Below are 22,156 nucleotides of genomic sequence, written 5' to 3'. Positions count from 1 at the left end.
TGCAGTCAAAAGCAACCAAAGAAGCTGACAGTAATTAGAATTGCCGGGAGATGCAACGGCAAGATAATGAACCCTGAGCGAACTTTTATCCCGGCTGGTCCGTAATTGGGCTAAACAGTTGAGGCAAACTTCTGGCTTTTGTAAATGCTGGACTGGGTTCACAAAAGCTTTAATGAACTGGAAACGGGTCAAAAACTCATTTTCAACTCATTAATGATTTTCCCCCCCTGGATATGTGGTCATTTAAAAAAAAAAAAAAAAAACTTAATTGCCAATCTGCTGGTCAGAGTGTATCCAACAGTCGGATACATTGGGGATTCTCATGGAGTTCTGTCACTTTTACATAGCATGAAGGGTGTCGACCAAATACTCTTTTGTCCAGAGAGCCTTTGTCATTCGATTGCTCCAAGGTTATCGTTTAAAACCACAGTGGTACCAACACATGAGTATGTGCTGGAGTCCAAGGAGCTTCCCTGACAAAGTTAGGACAAGTCCGGGTTGCCCCGGGGTGCTCTGACATGGATGTCACCTGGGCTTTCTGAAAGAAAAATGACCTTACTTTACTTGGAAGAGGAAAAGAAACCAAGGCAATGCATTCGAATACTCGAGGGAATGCCTCTCCTCGTGCCTGGAAACAGAACCTAGAAGGGGCTTCATGATGTTCGGTCAAAATTGGGTAGAGGGTAAAGTCAGGCTGTATAAGATCATCCACGTCAGTGGAATACCCATATATAGGAACAGTCCTCTGCCTCCTTCTCAGGCACCCCAAATTAGCTGGTGATAGGCACCCCAACTGGGTCAAATAAAAAAAGAGGCGGCAATGCCCTCCCCCTTGAAACTCGTCCCCTTTGCCCTTCGCCATAGCCGCGGAAGCGGAAACACGCTGTCTGGCTGGCTAAGCTTTTCCACAAGAGTCTTGGTGGGCACGAGGAAGAGGCCATGGGGAGAACGGGGACCCGGCAGGAACTGGCCCGCACCCTCCAATGTCTGCTCTCTGCCAGAGACGGCGAAAAGCCTCCTTGAATCAGGCTCCCTAGAAAGTCCAGAATCAATTACCTCGCTCCTAGATGGGCACAGATGCCCGGATCTTTCCGCTGACCACGCCAGCTACTGTAACAACGCACAACATCTAATTAAAAATGGCATGGATTTCTCCCTTGCCGCCCTAATTTGTTTTGTATATATGGATATTCTCTAAGGACTCAATGGCCAAGAAGGGGGGGGGGGGCAAGGGAAGGATCCGCACAGCCTTCTCATTCAAACTAGTCATCTAGGCTGGAATTTTAGAAAGACCTTGACTTCCAGTTCAATTATGTGTCTTAGAGCAACCTGAGGAGAAGCTGGAATTAAAGATGGTCTCGATTCATAAATTGTTCCTAAAAATAGTTTCCTAGTTCTCCTTTTTTTTCCCCTTAAATCAGGAAAGAACCCAACTGGTGGTGTTTTAATCAGTCATTCACTAGCTAGCATCTACAGGAAAAATACACCCAACACTGCCGTCACCCCCGCCTACCCTTTACCTCTCCCAGCTCCTCCCACCCCGTAATTCCAAACTACAACTGAAAAATAACTGTTTTTTAGAAAGCCTGTGTTTATTTTAAACATAAGACACCAAACCCTAATTTACCACACTGGGGCCGAGAAGCAGTCACTGCTTGCATCCTAGAGGCAATGATTTTTTTTTAAAACATACTTTTATTGATTTTTAGAGAGAAAGGGAGAGAGAGAGAGAAACACTGATGAAAGAGAAACATGCATCAGCTGCCTCCTGCATGTCCCCCACTGCGGATGAAGCCTGAAACCCGGGCATGTGCCCTGACCGGGAATCGAACCAGTGACCTCTTGGTGCAGGGGTCAGTGCTCAACCACTGAGCCACACCGGCCAGGCTAGAGGCAGCGATTTTAATAACCAGCATGGGAAGGGCATACGCATCCATTCTGGTCTCAACCTCCCACCAGTGACAGACGGTGCAAAGGAAAGAGACTGTAGGGTTTGGGCCAAAAGTAATGGTGGGATTTGATTTCCTCATCACCAGGAATCTAGGACCCCGCAGAGCCAAGAGACTTACCTAGGGTCACCAGCTAGGTCAGAGTTGAGTTTCCAGTGTTCTGAGCCAAGTCTGGGAGTCTTACTGTGTCCTCATCAGGAACACACAGGACACCTCGCTTCGAGGCAGAGAAAGAGGTCTAGCGTCTGCCTAATACATTTCGCACCCTAAGGTATTTGTCTCCTGCCGTGGCTTAGGGCCCGGGCCCTTCTCTGTCCACACCTGTCTCTGGACTATCACCCAAGACTTAAAAACCATATCTCCAGTCCCAGTAACTCAGATTCTGGATGTAGTATCAATAAGACATTGCATTCCTTCACGCGAGATGCCCACTTTATTCTCACCCACGCTGAGGAACCGTAGAGCAGAGCTGAGGCCGAGGACTGGGGGTGCCCCTGGGAGCCTCCCACTACACAGACGGGAAGACTCCAGGCGGCCCCAGGATTAACGATCTAGTACCTTGGAGGCACTGAGGAAGCACAGATTAAAAGGAGAACCTTGTCACATGAAAGTGCCCCCAGGCCCCCTGGAGAACATGGGGCTAACTGAGGATGACACACAAAACACAGACACAAACGCAAGACCAGAGTGGGATCCTCCAGGGGCGGGGAACGTCCGTAGCCCACGGGACCGTACAAGGCTGGTGAGATCAATACCAGCCAACCTCACACGCCTCCCCAGATTAGCCTGACCAGATAGAGCAGGCGCGTTTATAAGGTGATTCTTTTGTGTGGCCCTCCCAGTGAAGTTCTGCATATCCAAATGGCCCTGGGCAGGACAAAGATTCCCCATCCCTGGAACGAGGCAGTGGTATTTTAGCCTGATGGGGAGCAATGGGTTCTCTGACAGCATGAAGAGTTGAAGCCCAATTAGAAGTGGCTAAAAACAACATGTTATGTTAGAACACTACGTTATGATGTTAGATTCTTTCCAGTTCACTAAAGTGGAAAGACATTAGCGATGCTTAGAGTCTTGCTGGGATTGTTGTCATCTCTTTGGTCGAACAGACCAGCCTCCTAACCCCCCTCCCATTTCTCTCTGTGTTTCTTCTACTAAAGCAACAACCCGGCACACAAGTACTACTTGGCGGTGGACCCCGTGTCTGGCTCTCTCTTCGTGTCTGACACCAACAGTCGGCGAATCTACAGAGTCAAGTCTCTGAGTGGAGCCAAAGACCTGGCCGGGAACTCGGAGGTCATGGCAGGGACTGGGGAGCAATGCTTGCCCTTCGATGAAGCCCGCTGCGGGGACGGAGGGAAGGCTGTGGATGCAACGCTCATGAGCCCCCGAGGTAACGCCCGCAAAGGAAGGAAGCCAGCCCCGGGGAGCTGGCCACGAGCTTGGCTTCTTCTTGGAACTCAGCCGAGCCCAGGCAATTCCCTCCAAACACAGCTTTCCCTAGAACGATTGAACTCTGATAGATAGCTTTGGTGTGTGAGAGTGGGTTTGTTTGTTTGTTTATATTTATTTATTTCAAGTCAACTTCAGCTCCTGGAGATTTCTGACTGCAGCCGGTCGCAAAGTCAGAAGGAAATGTTAGCTCCAGGAGCCAGAGGGCCAGCCGTGTGGGCTGGAGACAGCACAGAGCCCGGTAGTTGGCCCTCAACCACTCCCAGATGTTCACATTACACAATGGTGCGCACACATCCTAAAGCACAGTGCTTGACATTTTGTAAATGCCCAGTAAGAATGGATATGCTTTCCAAGGGCCTGAGATTGGTGGGAGAGGTTCTTGGAACCAGTGGATCTCTCTTTGCAAAAGGACTAGAGATACTTAAGGTTAAGGACCAATCATTTGAAGATCCGATGCTTGTTAGCACTTTTAGCTACTGGGGAAGCGAAAGCAGCCAGCAAGGAGCCTTGGGCTTGGGCTTGGAGTGTAGATGCAGAAGAAGGGGGCGTCTGTGTGCCAGGGAGTGCTAGGACCTGCGCTCCCCCGGGGCACCCGTGTGCTAAGTGCAGTCGAGGCTTAACTGGGAATGCTTCTTGGAGGTATATTCTGAATGGCAGTGGCTGCAGGAATCATTCTTTCTCCACCTCATTGTTGCAGTCAGTTGTGAAGGGTATTCAAGTAATTTACCACCCGTAATTCTTCAAGCAATGACCTTGGGAAATAACTTCTTTTCTAACAAAGAGCGGATGCAAAGTTATTTTCCCATTCGTCCCTCTAGAGGCAGCCTTGGTTTATCGACAGCCCAAGGTCCGTTCTTCTTGGGTGGTGAGACAGCCAGCACCCCAGGAATCATGCAGATCTCAGCGCAGTGCTCATGAGAAGGGGGTGTCACCTTAGGTAGAGAACCACTGCTCCGAGGGTAATCCACTCAGTAAGGTCCAAGAAGAGAATGCCCAGTAGGGCATCCCCACTGCACCCCACAAACCCTGCCCTTTGCCGAGACACACTCCCAGTGTTTGTCTTGTTCAGGGATCGCGGTAGACAAGAATGGCCTCATGTACTTTGTCGATGCCACCATGATCCGGAAGGTCGACCAGAATGGGATCATCTCCACCCTGCTGGGCTCCAATGACCTCACCGCCGTCCGCCCACTGAGCTGTGATTCCAGCATGGATGTGGCCCAGGTAGGTGTCTGTCTGTCTGTCTGTCTGTCTGTCTCTCTCTCTCCACTAAGCCATGTCTGGTTCTTGGCCTGAAGTTCTCATCAGCAACCTGTTTCAGTGGGGTGGGAAGGGGGCGACAGAGATCGCGGGTTTGTTTGCAGGAGGCTTGAAATGAACTAGGCAGCAGGACGGACTGGGAAACGTCGGGTAGGGGAGAGGGGGAGGGAGAAATCCTGCTCCGAAAAGTGGAGCCGGTGACCTGCTGCAGCCGTGGCAGATTACAGGGTAGGAGTTACTGGTAATAATTGCCCCTCGTCTCCGCCGTTATTGCAGGTTTGAGAATGCAGTGTACGGTGTCACATGTCACTCAGAGCTTCCCTGTTAATCTGAAACGATTGCATCCTCACTACATACACCTTTATTTTGTGCAGTAAGAACTGGGGCAGAGCTCTCTACAGTATTCTCCCAAGTGAGCTTCCTGTCGTCTGGGCTCTTCCTGTTGCCCAGACACAGGCTCGCGCAGCTGTACAGCCTAAGAAACCGGACTTTACTGCATGGATCCCAGACCCCCTGGGCTGTATGTTAACCCCTCCTGTCACCCTTCCATCCCTCAGTCAACCTCCTTAATTTCAGCTCCAATTCTGCAACAAACTGACAACTTTCTACTGAGATGTTCCTTTCAAACTCTGCGGAGAAGGAACATGTTTTGCCCAGTTCCTTGTCTCAAGCCCTCAAGTTGTCACTTGCTGGCCAGCCTGGGCGGGGGCGCCCTCGAGTCAGGGCCACGCTCCAAACGGCACGGCGTCTATTTGTGAATCAGATAAGGGGGTGTTCTCTGAGTGAACGTAGCCTCCCCAGGCCCAGGGCTCGGTGAGCAGAACACGGGCTGAATCGCAGCCCCTTGCGCAGTGGACAACCTGTGGAACTGTAGGTGACGACTCTGACATCGTGGGGAGAGCTGGTGACCTACTGTAGCCACAGATGATGACACAGTAGGAGATGTTTGTGACATAGTCTCTTCTGCATCGTGAAGAGTCAACATGGGCAAGGGCAAGGGGTTTAATGATGGCCACGTCTCCGTGCAGGGTGTTAGACAAAAGTCCTTTCTCCCCAGCTGCATAAAAGCAGCTTAAGTGTCCGACACAGCTAAACTTTGGGCATGTTAGAGGCTGTTCTTTAATCAGATGCCCTGTCATCGACAGGTTCGCCTGGAGTGGCCAACAGACCTTGCTGTCAACCCCATGGACAACTCCCTGTATGTTCTGGAAAACAACGTCATCCTTCGCATCACTGAGAACCACCAGGTCAGCATCATCGCGGGACGCCCCATGCACTGCCAGGTCCCGGGCATCGACTACTCGCTCAGCAAACTGGCCATCCACTCCGCCCTGGAGTCGGCCAGCGCCATCGCCATCTCTCACACCGGGGTCCTCTATATCACCGAGACGGACGAGAAGAAGATTAACCGTCTGCGCCAGGTCACCACCAACGGGGAGATCTGCCTCCTAGCGGGCGCGGCCTCTGACTGTGACTGCAAGAACGACGTCAACTGCAACTGCTACTCCGGAGATGACGCCTACGCCACGGACGCCATCCTGAATTCCCCGTCCTCCTTGGCCGTAGCCCCCGACGGCACCATCTACATCGCGGACCTCGGAAACATTCGGATCAGGGCGGTCAGCAAGAACAAGCCCGTCCTCAATGCTTTCAACCAGTACGAGGCGGCGTCGCCCGGAGAACAGGAGCTGTATGTCTTCAACGCCGACGGCATCCACCAGTACACCGTGAGCCTGGTCACGGGGGAGTACCTGTACAATTTCACATACAGCGCTGACAGTGATGTCACTGAACTGATCGACAACAGTGGGAACTCACTGAAGATCCGCCGCGATGGCAGTGGCGTAGCGCGGCACCTGCTCATGCCCGACAACCAGATCATCACCCTCACCGTGGGCGCCAACGGAGGTCTCAAAGTGGTGTCCACGCAGAACCTGGAGCTTGGCCTCATGACCTACGATGGGAACACCGGCCTCCTCGCCACCAGGAGCGATGAAACAGGCTGGACAACGTTCTATGAGTAAGTTGATGTATAAGTCGATTTATAAGGTGTTTCTCAGGAGCTGAGCTCACCCTGCCCTAGCTGGCATCAGAATCAGAACTGGCCGTCGTATAGCTTTGAGAACTGCTTAGTCATGTTGTATTTCTGGTTTGTTTGTTGTTTTTTTTTATTGATTTTAGAGAGAGAGGAAGGACAGGGAGAGAGAGATAGAAACATCGATGAGAGAGAACATCGATTGGCCGCCTCCTGCACGCCCCCCACTGGGGATCGGGCCCACAACCTGGGCATGTGCCCTGACCGGGAATCAAACCCGCAACCTCTTGGTGCGTGGATCGACGCTCAACCACGGAGCCACACTGGCCAGGCTCGTGTTGTCTTTCTAACTTGCCTGTCTACGTTCATCTTCGCTCTCCCTGACTCCTAAGCCGTTTGCTCTCTTGGGCTCTGATAGCGAGCCTTCTCCCTGAGAGAAGGGATTCCTCTTGCCTGCTTGTCATTCAAGCGTCAGGATATTGGACACACACAGCACCTGGGAGATCAAGTGTTGATTCCCTCCACTGATTATTCGCATTTGCCGCGAATACGGAAATTAGCACCGAAAAGGCGAGATCCTGGCAGGGCAGCTGTAATTTGCCACTGGGCCCTGCACACACTTGATCACGCAGACAGGTAGATAAACTCTGAATTTCCTCTTCAGCAGAAGCAGATCAATACAGATAAAGTGCTAGGTATATTAAAAGATGGGAGAGCTGGTCATATTTCCCCTAACAATTATCTCATGCTTAATAGTGCTGCCGCTTGTTTCGCCAGAAAGCTGTTTTCCCTCGTTCCTGCCAGCAGCACTTGGTCCAGCTGCCGGCTGCTGCAGGGACTGACCAGCGGGGTGCTGGCTGGAGGGAATTGCTAAGGCCTCATTCTGCCAATTGCCGGCGGAGCCTGGGATGGAATGAATTTTCAAGTATCCGGCTCTCCTTGATGGTGAAGGATCTGGTTAACCCTATGTATTTGGAATCCTTGTTTGCTTTCTGTCTCGGCATTGCTGCTAGCCCAGAATTTAGTAAGTTAGGGAGGGGCTGTCACAGAGGGAAAGGGGGACAAGGGAGAAACATTGTTGCTCACTCCTAAATCCAGGAGTGTTCACTTTCCGATGGTATTGACAGTGGGTTTGGGAGAATGTACAGGAAGCTGTTGCCACCTGCCGGGAGTTGACTGTATTGCAGAATTGCTCTCCCTTGCTGTGTCTTGTCTTTGGGCAAAGCTGTCCTCAGACTTCTGAAGCATCCAAACATCCTTCAGGGCACAGAGACTTGATCAAACATTATGCTCCAGTTACTCTGTTCCCGAAGGCACTATCTAAGTGCCATCTTTAGCTCTCACACCAAGTTAGGTTAAAGATACACCAAGCACCTCCTAGATCTTCATCTTCCCTTCTGAAGACCCAGTGCAGTCCAACCGCTGTGGCTCAGTGGTTGAGCGTCGACCCCGGCACCAGGAGGTTGCCGTTTGATTCCCGGTCAGGACACATGCCCAGGTTGTGGGCCGATCCCCAGTGGCCAATGGATGTTCTCTCTCATCGATGTTTCTATCTCTGTCTTCCTCTCTCGCTAAAGTCAATAAAGGAAAAAAAAAATGTTTTTAATAAAAATAAAGACCCAGTGCATTTCAGAGATCATTTAGTTGTTGGCTCACCATATTGGGGGAAAAACAGTGTCATTCTCAGGAGGCCAGTCCGAATGAGGCAAGCACGGGCCTGCCATTTGGAAGTCCTGCTGGGTCTCCTGAACGCTCAGACTGAGGAAGAGCAGCCTGGACCTCCAACAGGCACAGAACTTAAAATTACAACCGCCCCTGCTCTCTCTCTCCTTCCCTTATTCCCTCTCTCCGCCTTTTATTTTAAATCTTACCACTTATCACCACCTAACATACTCCAAATTTGACTTGGTTTATTTTGCCCCCTCTCTCCAGCATGTACGTGTCACAAGGGCACATTCTGTTCCTAGCTATGTCCCCAGCGCCTGGCACGGTGCCAAGCACATAGCAGGCCCTCAGTGAGTCCTCACCGAATAAAGGAGTCAGAGGCAGCCCCCAGCACCTCACAGACCGAGGCTGGACTGGTTTCACTGGGTGGCCTCGAGATCCCAGCCCAGGAACTCACAGCCCCTTGCAATGGCGTGTGGGCTTATTTGCAAAAAGACCCAAATGTGAAGACGCTCGCTGCACAGGGGAGGTAGGCAGAGCTGTAGGCAACGGAATCTTCGTTGAAAGTTCAAGGGGACATGTTTTTTGCCCTGTTGCCCCTGAGATTCTGGTCTCAACCCCAATCCTCTGTTCCCCCGAAAGTAGAATCTCCGATTCCTGCTGCTTCTGTCATAGGGAGGCAGGGCAACCTGTACATTGGAGGTGTCCAGGTAATACAGGGGACTGAGATTCAGTCCGGCCTGGGTCCCACAGAATTAGCACCTCACACAGTCCCTACTGTGCAAGAACTGGGGATGCTGTTACTGAGTACCCCACTAGGTACCCCATGCCCAAACACTTACAACTGTTATATTATTTTTTATTGAGGTGCAATTGGCATATAAGACTATAATGATTCAGTATTTATATATTGCAAAGCAATAACTACAATAAGTCTAGTTGACATCTATCACCATACAATTATAAAAAATTTTTTCTTGTGATGAGAACTTTCAAAATCTACCCTCTTAGCAACTTTCAAATATGCAATACAGTATTGTTAACAATAGTATCCCTGCATACATGACATCCCATGACTTATTTTATAACAGGAAGTTTTCACCTTTCGACCCCCTTCCCCATTACAGCCCCCCACCAATCTGTCTTCTGTATCCATGAGCTCGTTTGGGCTTTTTAGTGTGTTTCTCTGCCTGACTTATGTCCCTTGGCATAATGTCCTCAAGGTCCATCCACGCTGTCTCAAATGGCAGGATTTCATTCCTGTCATGGCTAAACCCCGTTCCATGGCGTATCTACACCACGTTCTCTACATCCCTTCACACGTTGATGGTTGTTTCCAGAGCTTGGCTATTGTAAATAACGCTGTAGTGAACATGTGGTGCATACGTCTGCTCAGGCCGGTGTTTTCATTTGAATTTTCTGAGTTCTTTATATATAGGATATTAACACCTTGTCAGGTATGCAGCTATCTTCTCCCATTTAGTAGGTGCCTTTTCATTTTGTTGATCATTTCCTTTGCTGTGCAGAAGTTTTTTAGTTTGATGTCGTCCCATTTGTTGATTTTTTTTTTTCGTCGCCTTCGCTTTTGGTGTCAAATCCAAAGTCACAAAGACTGACGTCAAGGAGCTTGCCACTCATATTCTCTTCTGGTAGTTTATGGTTTCAGCTCCTACTTTCAAGTTTGTAATCATTTAGTTTTGGGGAGTAGTGTGTGATGGTGGACACGTTTCATTTGTCTGCAGGCGGCTGTTCAGTTTTTCCAACACCCTTGATTGACAAGACTGTCCTTACCCCACTGTAGAGTCTTGGCTGCTTTGTCGTTAATTGACCATATCGATGTGAATTTATTTCCTAGCTCTGTTCTGTTCCATTGATCTGTATGTCTGTTTTTAGGTCAGTAATGTGCTGTTTTGTTTTGTTTTTGGTATGTGCCCCTAGAGGGAACCGAACCTGGGACTCTCTGATCCTCAGGCTGATGCTCCAACCGCTGAGCCAAACTGGCCAGGGCGCATGCCAGGGCACATATAGTTTAAAACTAAGGAGCTTGATACCTCCAGCTTTGTTCTTCTTTCTCAAGATTGCTTTGGCTATTTGGGTTTTTTTGTGGTTCCATACAAATTTTAGAATGGCTTGTTCTATTTCCATGAAAAATGCCTCTTCATTTTTTAATCGGCTAGTTTGGTTTTGGGGGGATTTTTTTGTTTTGTGTTTTGCTCTTCAGTTCTATGAGTTCTTTATATAATTGGGGTATCAACACCTTATCAAATATATGCTTTATAAATATTTTCTCCCATTCAGTAGGTGTCTTTTCATTTTGTTGATGGTTTCCTTTGCTGTGAGGAAGTTTTTTAGTTTGCTGTAGTTTTATTTGTTGATTTTTTAAAAATGGAATTTCAGTAGGGATTGCATTGAACCTGTCGATTGCTTTGGGTAGTATAGACATTTTTAAAATGTTATGTCTTTTACTCCATGAGCACAGAATATGTTTCTATTTATTTGTATCTTAAGTTTCCCTCATCAGTGGCTTACAGTTTTCGTCGATGGGTCTTTTACCTCCTTGGTCAAATTTGTTCCGGGGTATTTTATTCTAGTGGATGCGATTGAAAATGGGATTGTTTTTTAATTTCTCTTTCTGCTAGCTTGTTATTGCGGTCTAGAGATGTGACAGGTGTTTATATATTGATTTTTGTATCCTGCAAATTTACTGAATCTGTTTATTAGTTTAACAGTGTTTTGGTAACGTCTTCAGGGTTTTCTATATAATATCATGTCATATGCAACTAGTGACAGTTTTACTTGGGTGCCTTTATCTCATTTTCTTGCCTAATTTCTTGGCCTGGGACTTCCAGTATTATGTTGACTAAAGTGGCATCCTGTCTCTGTCCCCGGTCTCGGACGGAAAGGTTTCTGCTTTATACTACTGAGCATGATGCTGGCTGTGGGCTTGTTAGAGATGGCCCGTATTATGTTGGGGTACAGTTCCTCTGTGCCCACGTTGTTGAGTTTTTATCATAAATGGATGTTGAATTTTGTCCAAGGCTTTTCTGAGTCTATTGAGATGATCGTATGATTTGTAGCCTTCATTTGGTTAATGTGGTTTAGCACATTGATTGATGTGTGGACGTTGAGTTACCCTTTCATCCCTGAGGAAGAAGAAATCCAACTTGGTCTCAGCCTTCAAACGTCCACAGACCTCGACTCTTCCCAGTTCAGCCCAGCAGCAAAATCTCTCACATCCCCGAGAGTCAGAAAGCAGGGCTGCACCTTTGCTCCAGAAACATTGAGCGGGCTCCGTCCGTGTGTGTGTCTGTGGTCCTGGGCACTGAGAAAGTGCGACAGGCCCAGTGGTTCTGTCCACAGAACCTCGCTCGGGCCCTCCTGCTCCCCCCTGCCGTGCAGGCTCCCAGCTCCCTCACTCAGCCTCTGGCTTTGGCCCTGTCTCCAGTCCAGGCGAGTCACACCCAGAGGCTGAGTTGTTTCCCCTCCTTTCTAACCCTCCAAGCAAAATGCCTTCTGTGTCCCCTCTTCCTCCCCCTCCCTTCCCCAGAAACAAATCTGACTTCTGCCTTTAGACCTTGAAAGGAGGGTGTTTCACTGTCCTGGGGCAGAAGGGGGGCCTGGGCTTTCTGAATCCAGTGGCTCTTCCAGAGCAAGAAGTGCCCCCCGCCCAGGCGTGGAGCTGCAAGGCTCCTGCTGGAGGTGGGGGAGGACCCTGCACACTTGCGGAGAGTGTGAAGTGGCACTTTCGCAGGGGACAGCTCGGCTGCAGGCAGCGTTCCGGCAGCAGGGCTGGACCGTGGCTGTGCAGAGACTTGGTGCTAAGGGCAACTGTCGTCAAGTGAGTCATTGGGAGGACTGTCTGCAGAGGCTGCTGGGGGAGCTGAGCCGTGGTTGGTTTGGGGCTATAGGGTCAGAGACAAGGTTACAGGCTGCCCAGCATGCCATGCTTGAGCCAAGGCAGGGAGGTGACGTTTGGTCCAGGCTGGTTGTCCGGAGGGCTACCAGGTGTCCCCACTAACTTGGGAGAACATAATCAGTCCACCCTTCCGGAGGGGAACTGTTCCCACTGAGTTGAGGCAGGTATATCGGTGGGTGATAGAAAGTGTCTCCACCATTTCTCAGGGTAGGTGGGGGTTTTGAGGGTTGTGACGAGGGGCCTCAGACAGAAGTACCACCTGGTCACCCCACCTTCAAATCTCTTCCTCTGTCTCTTGTGTAGTTCTGAGTGTTGGGAAAGTCCCCAGCCCCAATACCTATGTTCCAACCAGTGTGTCTGTCCTCCAGCTATGACCACGAGGGCCGTCTGACCAATGTGACACGCCCCACAGGGGTGGTGACCAGTCTGCACCGGGAAATGGAGAAATCCATCACCATTGACATCGAGAACTCCAACCGCGATGATGACGTCACTGTCATCACCAACCTGTCTTCAGTGGAAGCCTCCTACACAGTGGTACAAGGTAAGCCCCCCCCCACCCCCCACTACTCCCCTACGCTCAAACTCACCCCCAGATCCAGAATCCAGCCACGCCCAGGGGTGTGAGTTGCCGAGCCTCAGAGGACTTCCCGAGACCTAAAGCACCCCTGAACTTGCCGTTTTAGTGAAATATCCACAGCAAACAAACGCTGCAAGAGCTCAACCTTGTAGAAAGTGACTTAATCAGACCCAGGGGGACGTCGTCTGTACCACACCATCTAGGTATTTGGAAATGTCGACAGGCTTATCTGAAAATACCAGCCCACTGCCGCCCCCACACACTGTCCCCCCAGCCCCTCGCTGCCCCGGCACAGCGGTAGCCTCTCAAAGCCTGCTTATTCTCTCGAGCACACCCTTCCTTTTTGGTGCCATTCTGATTCTCTCTTGCAAGCATTTGTGCGTTGAGTTGCTGGTCCTGCAATCAGAGCTCTTTAGCAACCTCTTGCCAAGACTAGGATCCCAAAGGTTTGTGACCACCCCACGGTTTCTGCTGCTGTTCGACATGACATGCACCCCAGACAAGCACAGGGGCTGGTAAGAAAAGGAATTCTGCAGATTAATTTTCCTTTTAATTAAGATATAATGTCAGTGGGTTAGCCCGTTGTCAGAGGACAAAAGTGTCCTCTCGGCAGATAAATGGTGACATTTCTGGACCGTTATCCCACAGCGGAGTCTGTTTCCGTGACTCTGTTTCTGCCTTGCCCAGTGATTAATGATGTAGATTCCGTCTCCCGGCGCGGTGGCCGCGGTCGCAGGAGTGACAGGTACAGGGCCGCTCCCGGCCCCGAGCCCCGCCGGGCTCCTGTGGCCAGATAATCAGGAAGCCACATATCTGCGGACGGAGTCTCCGACTCACAGTTCCTTCCTGGAACTTTTTGATAAAGGAAAAGGTCAGAAGTCTGATTGACTAGTGCAGATTCCGTCTGGGCAGATAAGCGCCCGTTATCGGCGCCGGCGGGCCCATCTCCCCGCGCGAGCCGGGTCCCTTTAGAGTTCCCTCGAGCGGAGGTGGCGTCAGCAGAGTCACGAGGGGCAGGACGGTTGCGTTCTCTCCTGATTTTCTGGAAGAATCCTAGACTTGGTTTGCAGGAGACCTTCACCGGTGGCTAAACCATCAGCCTCGGGTTAGATGGTAGGCAAAGGAAAGCTATGTGTAGATACAGATATACACACACACATGTATTTACATTGGTTTTGTTTATTTTTGTCCGTAAAATACATGTTAAAGATCAGGAATTTGATTGACACACACTGTATAGGCGATAGACATCTTTAAATGTCCTAGTAGTAGTCTTCAGTGAGTAGAAGAAAAATATACCAGCATAATTGTTTCTGGGGTACCACATACTAATCATGTTTTTCTTTCCACGGATCAGTAGCATCTCTGCTACTCACCTTAACACTGTGTATGTGCTACTTGAAGGAGGCCTTCGACTGACAGCTGCAAAGTACCATGGAAACCTATCAAAATAGGGGTTCTGGTCTCTCGTGACTCAGTGGGTAATTTACTTCCCTATCCCCACCCCTAGATCAAGTGCGGAACAGCTACCAGCTCTGTAACAACGGTACCCTGAGGGTGATGTATGCCAACGGGATGGGTGTCAGCTTCCACAGTGAGCCCCACGTCTTGGCGGGCACCATCACCCCCACCATTGGGCGCTGCAACATCTCCCTGCCCATGGAGAACGGCCTGAACTCCATCGAGTGGCGCCTGAGAAAGGAGCAGATTAAAGGCAAAGTCACCATCTTTGGCAGAAAGCTCCGGGTAAGTGGTCCCTCCCAACCTGCCACCACAGGGTAGCAGGGGTTGCACTTTCCCCCGGGAGCTGAGGGGAGTTCCCGGTTTCCACGCCTCCACCCCTCCTCGCTCTCCTGGAGAAGACAAGTCTCTCCCTCGGAAGGTAGGAGCCGTAGGTCCCTCGGGCTGATACGTGCACAGAACGTTCTCCAGCTCCGGGCACTGGAAAGGCGGGGTCGACCCTCTGCCGCAACCCGAGAGAGCTTTGGTCTTCTTGTCACACCGGCTTCTCCCTCAACTCTCACTGTGTGGCCCCCTCAGCCGAAGAGTTGGTACCAGTGCCCCCTGGGTGCCGGGTAATTGGCTAAACACCAGAGGAACAAAAAATGCATCACGTACTCTGCACACTCAAGGAGTTGACAGTCAGTGGAATGTAGATGCAGGACCGTCCGATGAGCTAAGCGAGAAGATAGAGGAGAAGCTGTCACCCGGCCCCAGGGAATCAGGGCAGGCTTCCCGAGAGGAGGTGACAGGCAACCCACAGGAGGAAGTTTAAACCAACCCAGGCCTCCCCGGACTAGGCAACCTACAAGCTGTGTCCTTTTTCTTTTTTATCCTCACCCGAGGATATTTTTCCATTTTTTGTACAGATAGAGTGGAAGGGAGAGAGAGAGAGAGAAACATCGATGTGAAAGGGACATATCGAGTGGCTGCCACCCGCACGACCAACCAGGGCCGGGGACAAACTGCAACCGAGGTACATGCCCTTAGCGGGAACCGAACCCGGGTCTCTCCGGACCGCAGGCCGACGCTCTAACCGCTGAGCCAAACTGGCCAGGGCCAAGCTGTGTCCTTTAAAAAGTAACACATAGCGTTTGTTGAGATCTTGGATGATGCAAGCGCTACCTTAAATGCTTGTATTGTATTAATTCTTCAGCAGCCCCCTCGGGGGTAGTTGTTATTATCTCCATTTTTCAGACGAGGAAACACAGACTCTGGGAGGCTCAGTAGCCCATCCAAGGTCACAGTGGGTAGAAAATGGCAAAGCCAGGGTGCAGCCCCAGTTCTGTCTTTCTGTGTGGTTCACTTACCAGCATTCTTCCCCACCAGGCCGCATAGCCTCCGGTTCAGATCCTCGGGTGTCCAGATAACCAGGGTCCTGCTCCGGTCACTCATTGGGCACTCCCGGGGGGCACTCCCCGGGAGATAATAAGTAAACGAATAGATAACTGAAGTAACTGCAGACTGGGGAGGACAGTGGGACTTGCAGGGTTTAACAGGTGCTCTGGAACCCCTGAGGGAGGCGGCTTCCCATCAAGAGCACGTGGGTCATAACTTTTGCCGAGTTGTTGGACTGACATCCAGCCAGCCCAGGTGACCTCCCTGCAGCGCCAGACCATTTCACATTACATTTCTGCTTTTGCCTGGTTGGAATTTCATTCTCCACCTCCGGTTATCAGCTGCCTCCCATGTCCGTCTCCCTCTGCTGGTATCTGCAAAGTCAGTGCCTTCCTCAAGACAAAAATGAAATGCCATCAGTCGCTACATGTTTAATGACTGGGTTTCAAGGCTGTGCGATTGATTTTTGATACCCTGCACCGTCGAAGTTGATCATAAGTAGCCATCGTGTCATTTCGCGGATAAGTCAGCTCTGCATTTTGACGAAGTTTTCAAAATACAGATAAAATCTGGCCCTAAATAAAAATGGCTATAATCCCAACCCTGGATATTAAGAATCTTAATCATGGGACTCGTGGTGATTAGCAGAAGTTAGGCATGCAAGTCTTCTAAGTGAATTTCTGCCAGGGTTCGATTTGTTGGTATCATGTTTATGCAAATCGGAACACAGCTTTGTCTATCCACACCTCAACACTTAATTGTCTAGTGTTCGTTCCTGTAACAATCATCACAGATCCATTTAGCTCTTAAGTGAAAATCGCTATGAGATTATAACAGGTCGAGTGGACTGAAAATGTAATTTGAAAATGAGGGAGAAAGCCTGGAATTTATTTGCATCTCATTTATGTTCATTCGATTCATAAATTGTTTAGTGAATGAAATGAAAGCAACTCCCGGAAATTGCAGGGGAGCTGGTGGACAGGCAAGGTGGAGCAGGATGTGGGTGGAGACCTGGGGTGTCCCATTCCTAGGGTACTTCCTGAGCCCATGGCAGGGGAGTTGCAGCCGCTCGGCCAAGGGTGTCTGTTGGCTCTTCTGTCCTGAGCTTTCTTTTTGTTCCACTTTGACGCCGTTGTCCCAGGGGGGCCCCGGAATTTGTTCTTCATTCGAAAGACATTTAATAGAATGGACTCTCAGGAGAAGGTTACATTTTAATTCCCCACCTGAGGATATTTTTCTACTTATTATCAGATGGATTGAGAGGGAGGGAGGGAGAGAGAGAGAGACAGAAACATCGATATAATAGAGACACATGGACTGGCTGCCTACCGCATGACCCGACCAGGGCCAGGGACGAACCGCAACTGTGACTCATTGGTCCTCGGGCCAACGCTCCAACCGCTGAGCCAAACCGGCCAGGGCGAAGGTTACATTTTATAATTGTTCATTTTCCTAGGTATGTCTACTTTTATTTGCTTCTAGGTTTAAGTCTCTTCTGTATTGGGTCTGTGGAGATGAAACCCACGTTTCAAATTTTTTTAAAAGATATTTACTAAGCCCCGGCTGGCTTGGCTCAGCGGTTAGAGCATCGGCCCGTAGACCAGAAGAGTCCCGGGTTCGGTTCCCGCTGAGGGCAAGTACCTTGCTTGGTTGCAGTTCATCCCCGGCCCCAGTTGGGGTCGTGTGGGTGGCAACCAGTCGATGTGTCTCTCTCACATCGATGTTTCTCTCTCTCTTCCTCTCTTTCTCCCTCCCACTCTATCTGAAGATGAATGCAAAAATGTCCTCAGCTGAGGATAACAAAAAAAAAGATATTTACTAAGTGCCAACTGTACGTCAAGGATGATGGAGTGGGTGAGTAGAGTAGAGGGAGAGAAAGAAAACTAAAGACCATCAGGAAACTCCAGTCCGGTGGAGAAGACAACGCGAGACGTGTGTGATGTGAGCTGTATGATGTGAGGAGGTTACGATCACAAGGACAGGGGTGCCGCAGTGTCACCAGGAGAGGATAGGCCGTGGCCAGGGAACAAGCCCGGAGATCTCAGGGACCCAGCACATGGCGTCCAAAGGCCCAGGCCGCTCAGCTCAGCGGTCTCACTGTAACCCGTCTACCTTGTGACCCTGCCACGTTAAGCACATGACCCCTACGGCTGCGGGAGGGGCGGAGGGCTCGGATGACTGGGTCGCACGTGACCCACACCGCTTCCGCCCGCCCTGGCGAGAACACGGTGGGGTGACCTCCGCTAAGCTGCAAGGAAGCCCAGGAAATGCATGTGAACAGACCCGTCAGGTCTGAGGTTGGGCGAGAGATCGGGGAGAGCTTCCCGGAAGAGTGGGAGTCAGCCTGAAGAGGAAATCAGCCCGACAGCGAGGGGAGGGGTGACCGGCGCAGTGTCGCGTGTGAAACGGTCAAGGTCAGAAAAGGGAATGGCATTTCAGAAAACTAACTCAGCATGGCCCGAGAGAAGGGACTGCGGTATACGGGGGTGCAGATGAAAACAGAGGGCGCCAGCCAGGGCCGCCTGTGGGAAGGAGCGTTCTGCGAGGCTGACATTTACCCTGAGGACGGTGGGGAGCCGCTCCAGGGTTTAATTAGCAGAGTGATGTGCTGAGCTGTGTAGCATCAGAAAGACCTCTCGGAGTCCAGAAATAAATCCTTGCTTCTGTGGTCAATTAATATAAGACAAAGGAGGCAAGAATATACAGTGGGGTGAAGATAGTCTCTTCACAAAGTGGTGTTGGCAAAACAGGACAGATACGTGCCAAAAAATGAAACTGGGCCACTTTCTTATACCGGATACAAAAATAAACTCAAAATGGGTTAAAGACTTAAATGTTAGGCCTGAAACCATACAACTCCTCGAAGGGAACACAGTCAGTAGCTCTTGCACATCTGTCTTAGCAATATCTTTTTGGGTATATCTCCTCAAGCAAGGGAAACAAAATAATAATAATAAATAAATGGGACTATATTAAACTAAAAAGGTTTTGCACAGTGAAGGAAACCATCAACATAACAAAAGACAACCTACTGAATGGGAGAAGATATTTGCAAGTGCTAAAGCTGGTAAGGGGTTAATATCCAAAATACATAAGGAACTCATACAACTTAACACCAAAACAAAAAACAATCCAATTAAAAATGGGCAGAGGACCTGCAGGTGGTCAACAGACATATGAAAAGATGCTCAGCATCACTAATCATCAGGGAAAGGCAAATGAAAACCGCAATGAGGTATCACCTCCGACCTGTCAGAATGGCTACCGTCAATAAATCCACAAACAACAAGTGCTGGAGAGAACGGGAAGAAAAGGGGACCCTCGTGCACTGTTGGTGGGATTGTAAACTAATGCAGCCACTATGGAAACCCGTATGGAGATTCATCAAAAAATTAAAAATAAGAGCTGCCATCTGAATCAGCTATTCCACTTCTAGGTATTTATCTGAAGAAAACAGAAACACTAATTTTTTTTTTTATCCTCACCCGAGGACATTTTTCCATTTTTTGTACAGATAGAGTGGGAGGGAGAGAGAGGAAGAGAGAGAGAGAGAAACATCGACGTGAAAGGGACACATCGAGTGGCTGCCACCCGCACGACCAACCAGGGCCGGGGACAAACTGCAACCGGGGTACATGCCCTTAGCGGGAACCGAACCCGGGTCTCTCCGGACTGCAGGTGGACGCTCTAACCGCTGAGCCAAACTGGCCAGGGCCAGAAACACTAATTTGAAAAGATATATGCACCCCTATATTCATTGTAGCACTACTAGTAATAACCAAGAAATGGAAGCAGCCTAGATGTCCACCCACAGATGAAGGGATAAAGAAGAGGTGGTACATATATACAATGGAATACTACTCAGCAATAAAAAAGAATGGACTCGAGCCATTTGCAACAACATGAGTGGACCTAGAGGGTATGATGCTAGGTAAAATAAGTCAGAGAAAAATAAATACCTTATGGTCTCACTTATATGTGGAAATTTAAAACTAATGATGATAAAAAATGAATAAATAAAACAGAAACAGACCTATAGGTGTGGAGAACAAACTGATGGTTGCCAAATAGGAGGGTGGAGGATGGAGGGGGGATAAATAAATAAATGTTTTTTTAAATAAATAAAGCCCTGGCCGGTTTGGCTCAGCAGTTAGAGCATCCACGCGTGGATGAAAGAGTCTCGGGTCTGAGGCTGGGCAAGGGCATGTATCTCCATTGCAGTTCGTTCCCTGGCCCTGGTTGGGATCATGCAGTAGACAACCAATTGATGTGTCTCTCACATCGACGTCTGTCTGTCTGTCTGTCTGTCTGTCTCCCCCCCCACCACCACCCAACTCTGAAGATCAATGGGAAAATATCCTCAGGTGACGATTACATAATAATTAATTAATTAGTAAGCAAGAAAGCAAAACTATCATATTTTGGAGAATCTGTTACCTAGAAAACTCAAGAGAACCCGCTGAAAATATTTTAGAAGCAATTAAAAAAAGGTTAGCAATGCGATTGCACAGAAACAGAAATTCGATTTGTATGTGCCAGGGAATCCCAGCTTTGCGCTAACAAGGCGCATTGCCCGGGACCCACCAAGACGGCTGTGCAGCGACCCCGAGGGGGGACAGCAGAGACCGAGCGGCACGTGGTGTGTGACGGCAGCAGGGCCCTTCACATTCTGAAAAGGCACATTGATGCGGCGGGGCCTGTGGGGGCAGGCATTAGGAGAGGGATCCTGCCCCGGGACGTGGGGCTCACGAACTGCGTAGCTGGGCAGACACCAGTCCCTCACCCCGCATGGCCAAGGCTGTGACAGAAACGTGTCCTTCATCACAGCACTGCCTCCTCAGCATTCATGGTAAAAAGAAGAGAAGAAAGACCTCTCGGGCTTCCTCCGATGTGGAGGAAGACGGGTTAGAAGGGGACAGGACAGGGCGGGGGACACGGAGGCTGCTGCGATCATCCAGAGGGGACTGCGAGACTGTGTCGCGGCGGTAAGGCGGAGGCAGAGGGAGAGAGCCGAGAGCCAGCCCGCACAGTCAACAGCATTCAGCAGCTGGCGGGCCACGCCCTCCCGTTGAGGGTCCCTCTCCTCCACCACCGCGTGGGACGCTGAGTGGCTGCCCCGACTTTGGGGACTGGCCCGCAGGCTGTGTAAGGGAGATATGGAACTGAGGCCCAGAACTGGGGCGAGACCCTGCCAGCCCGGTCCTGCCTCTGGGCAGGGAAGACATTCGACGACCCTTTACAGAGCGACCATTTAACCAGCACCTTGTACGCGTCACTCGCCCACGGACAGCAGGGAATTTGCAGAGGTTCTGAATGCGGTCACTGAGGGCATCGCACCTTAAAGCCAAGGGCCTGACCTTTGCCAGGACTGCTGGGAGTCTGGCCAGCTGAGCGGCGTGAGCGTCCCTGCAGGTAGAGACCAAGGATCCCAGAGAGCAGTGCCCAGTGAAATGCTGACCCGCCTAGGCACACTTCGAACAGCAGTCCTGCCAGGGACACCCCTCGGCCGAGGACACACCAGCCTCTTCTGCAGGCTGGAGACATTCCCCACGGCGAGTGGATGGGCCCTGACCCGCCTTCCACCCAAACTTTGTGACGCTTGTCCCTTCTCCCCGTCGGTGTGGGAAAGATTTCCTTTATCCTCCCCGGGACTTCTCGAGGAATCTCATTCCCAGTGGTGCCCCTGCCCTCCCCACACCTCTTGTGTTCTCTCCGGCCTTTCACACACGGACAGTGGTAGGGGGGCCTCTGCGAGCCCACAAGACAGGGACCACCTCCCAGCACCCCCCTGGTGACGGTGCTCCGTGGCAGGGGCTCAGAGACAGGTGCCACGGGAGGTGCTGGCCGTGCCCCGCTGAGGCCCCTGGGAGGGTATTAGCGCATCAGTTCCTCCACCGCTCACTAAGAGCAGGCATGAGTTCACAGACACATCGCCCCGCACCAGTCAGGAGTCCTTCCACTGCAAGAGACGGGGAATCCGCCCAAACCAGCTGAATAAAAAGGGCATGTGCCCCGGCCGGTATAGCTCAGCGGTAGAGCATCGGCCCGTGGACCGATGAGTCACGGGTTCAATTCCGGTCAAGGGCACGTACTTCGGTTGCAGCTCATTCCCGGCCCTGGTCAGGGTTGTGCAGGAGGCAACAGTCAATGTGTCCCTCTCACGCCGATGGTTCTCTCTCTCTCCCTTTCTCTCCCTCTCCCTCTCCCTCTCCCTCTCCCTCTCCCTCTCCCTCTATCTGAAGATAAATAGGAAAATATCCTCAGGTGAAGATTAAAAAATAAATAAATAAAAATTAAAAAGGGCATAGGGCATGCGTTGTCGTGCCCAACGGCCCCACAAGACAGGGGCTGGCTCGGTGTCTCCACAAGCCCAGTGACCTCTTCCCACTGCGGGGTCAGGCAGACTTGGTCCAGGTTGACTCCAGGCTGACATCAGCTCAGCTTAGTGAGCCGAGAGGAGG

General features: G+C 50.5%; 1 protein-coding gene across 2 annotated transcripts in view; it reads left to right on the top strand.

The window, feature by feature from the left end:
• TENM2 (teneurin transmembrane protein 2) overlaps positions 1–22,156 on the top strand; it is an 883,834-nt gene that overhangs the window by 835,761 nt on the left and 25,917 nt on the right. For both annotated transcript variants that reach the window (XM_036239731.1, XM_036239730.1), the window contains exons 21-25: positions 3,107–3,339; positions 4,471–4,625; positions 5,807–6,681; positions 12,646–12,821; positions 14,368–14,603. In XM_036239731.1, the coding sequence (XP_036095624.1) occupies positions 3,107–3,339; positions 4,471–4,625; positions 5,807–6,681; positions 12,646–12,821; positions 14,368–14,603 (1,675 nt within the window). The remainder of the gene's footprint in view (positions 1–3,106; positions 3,340–4,470; positions 4,626–5,806; positions 6,682–12,645; positions 12,822–14,367; positions 14,604–22,156) is intronic.

Source organism: Molossus molossus, unplaced genomic scaffold (genome assembly GCF_014108415.1).
Source record: "Molossus molossus isolate mMolMol1 unplaced genomic scaffold, mMolMol1.p scaffold_m16_p_4, whole genome shotgun sequence".
Taxonomy (NCBI): domain Eukaryota; kingdom Metazoa; phylum Chordata; class Mammalia; order Chiroptera; family Molossidae; genus Molossus; species Molossus molossus.
Note: the sequence above shows the minus strand (reverse complement) of the source record. Positions and strands in the feature narration are given on the sequence as shown.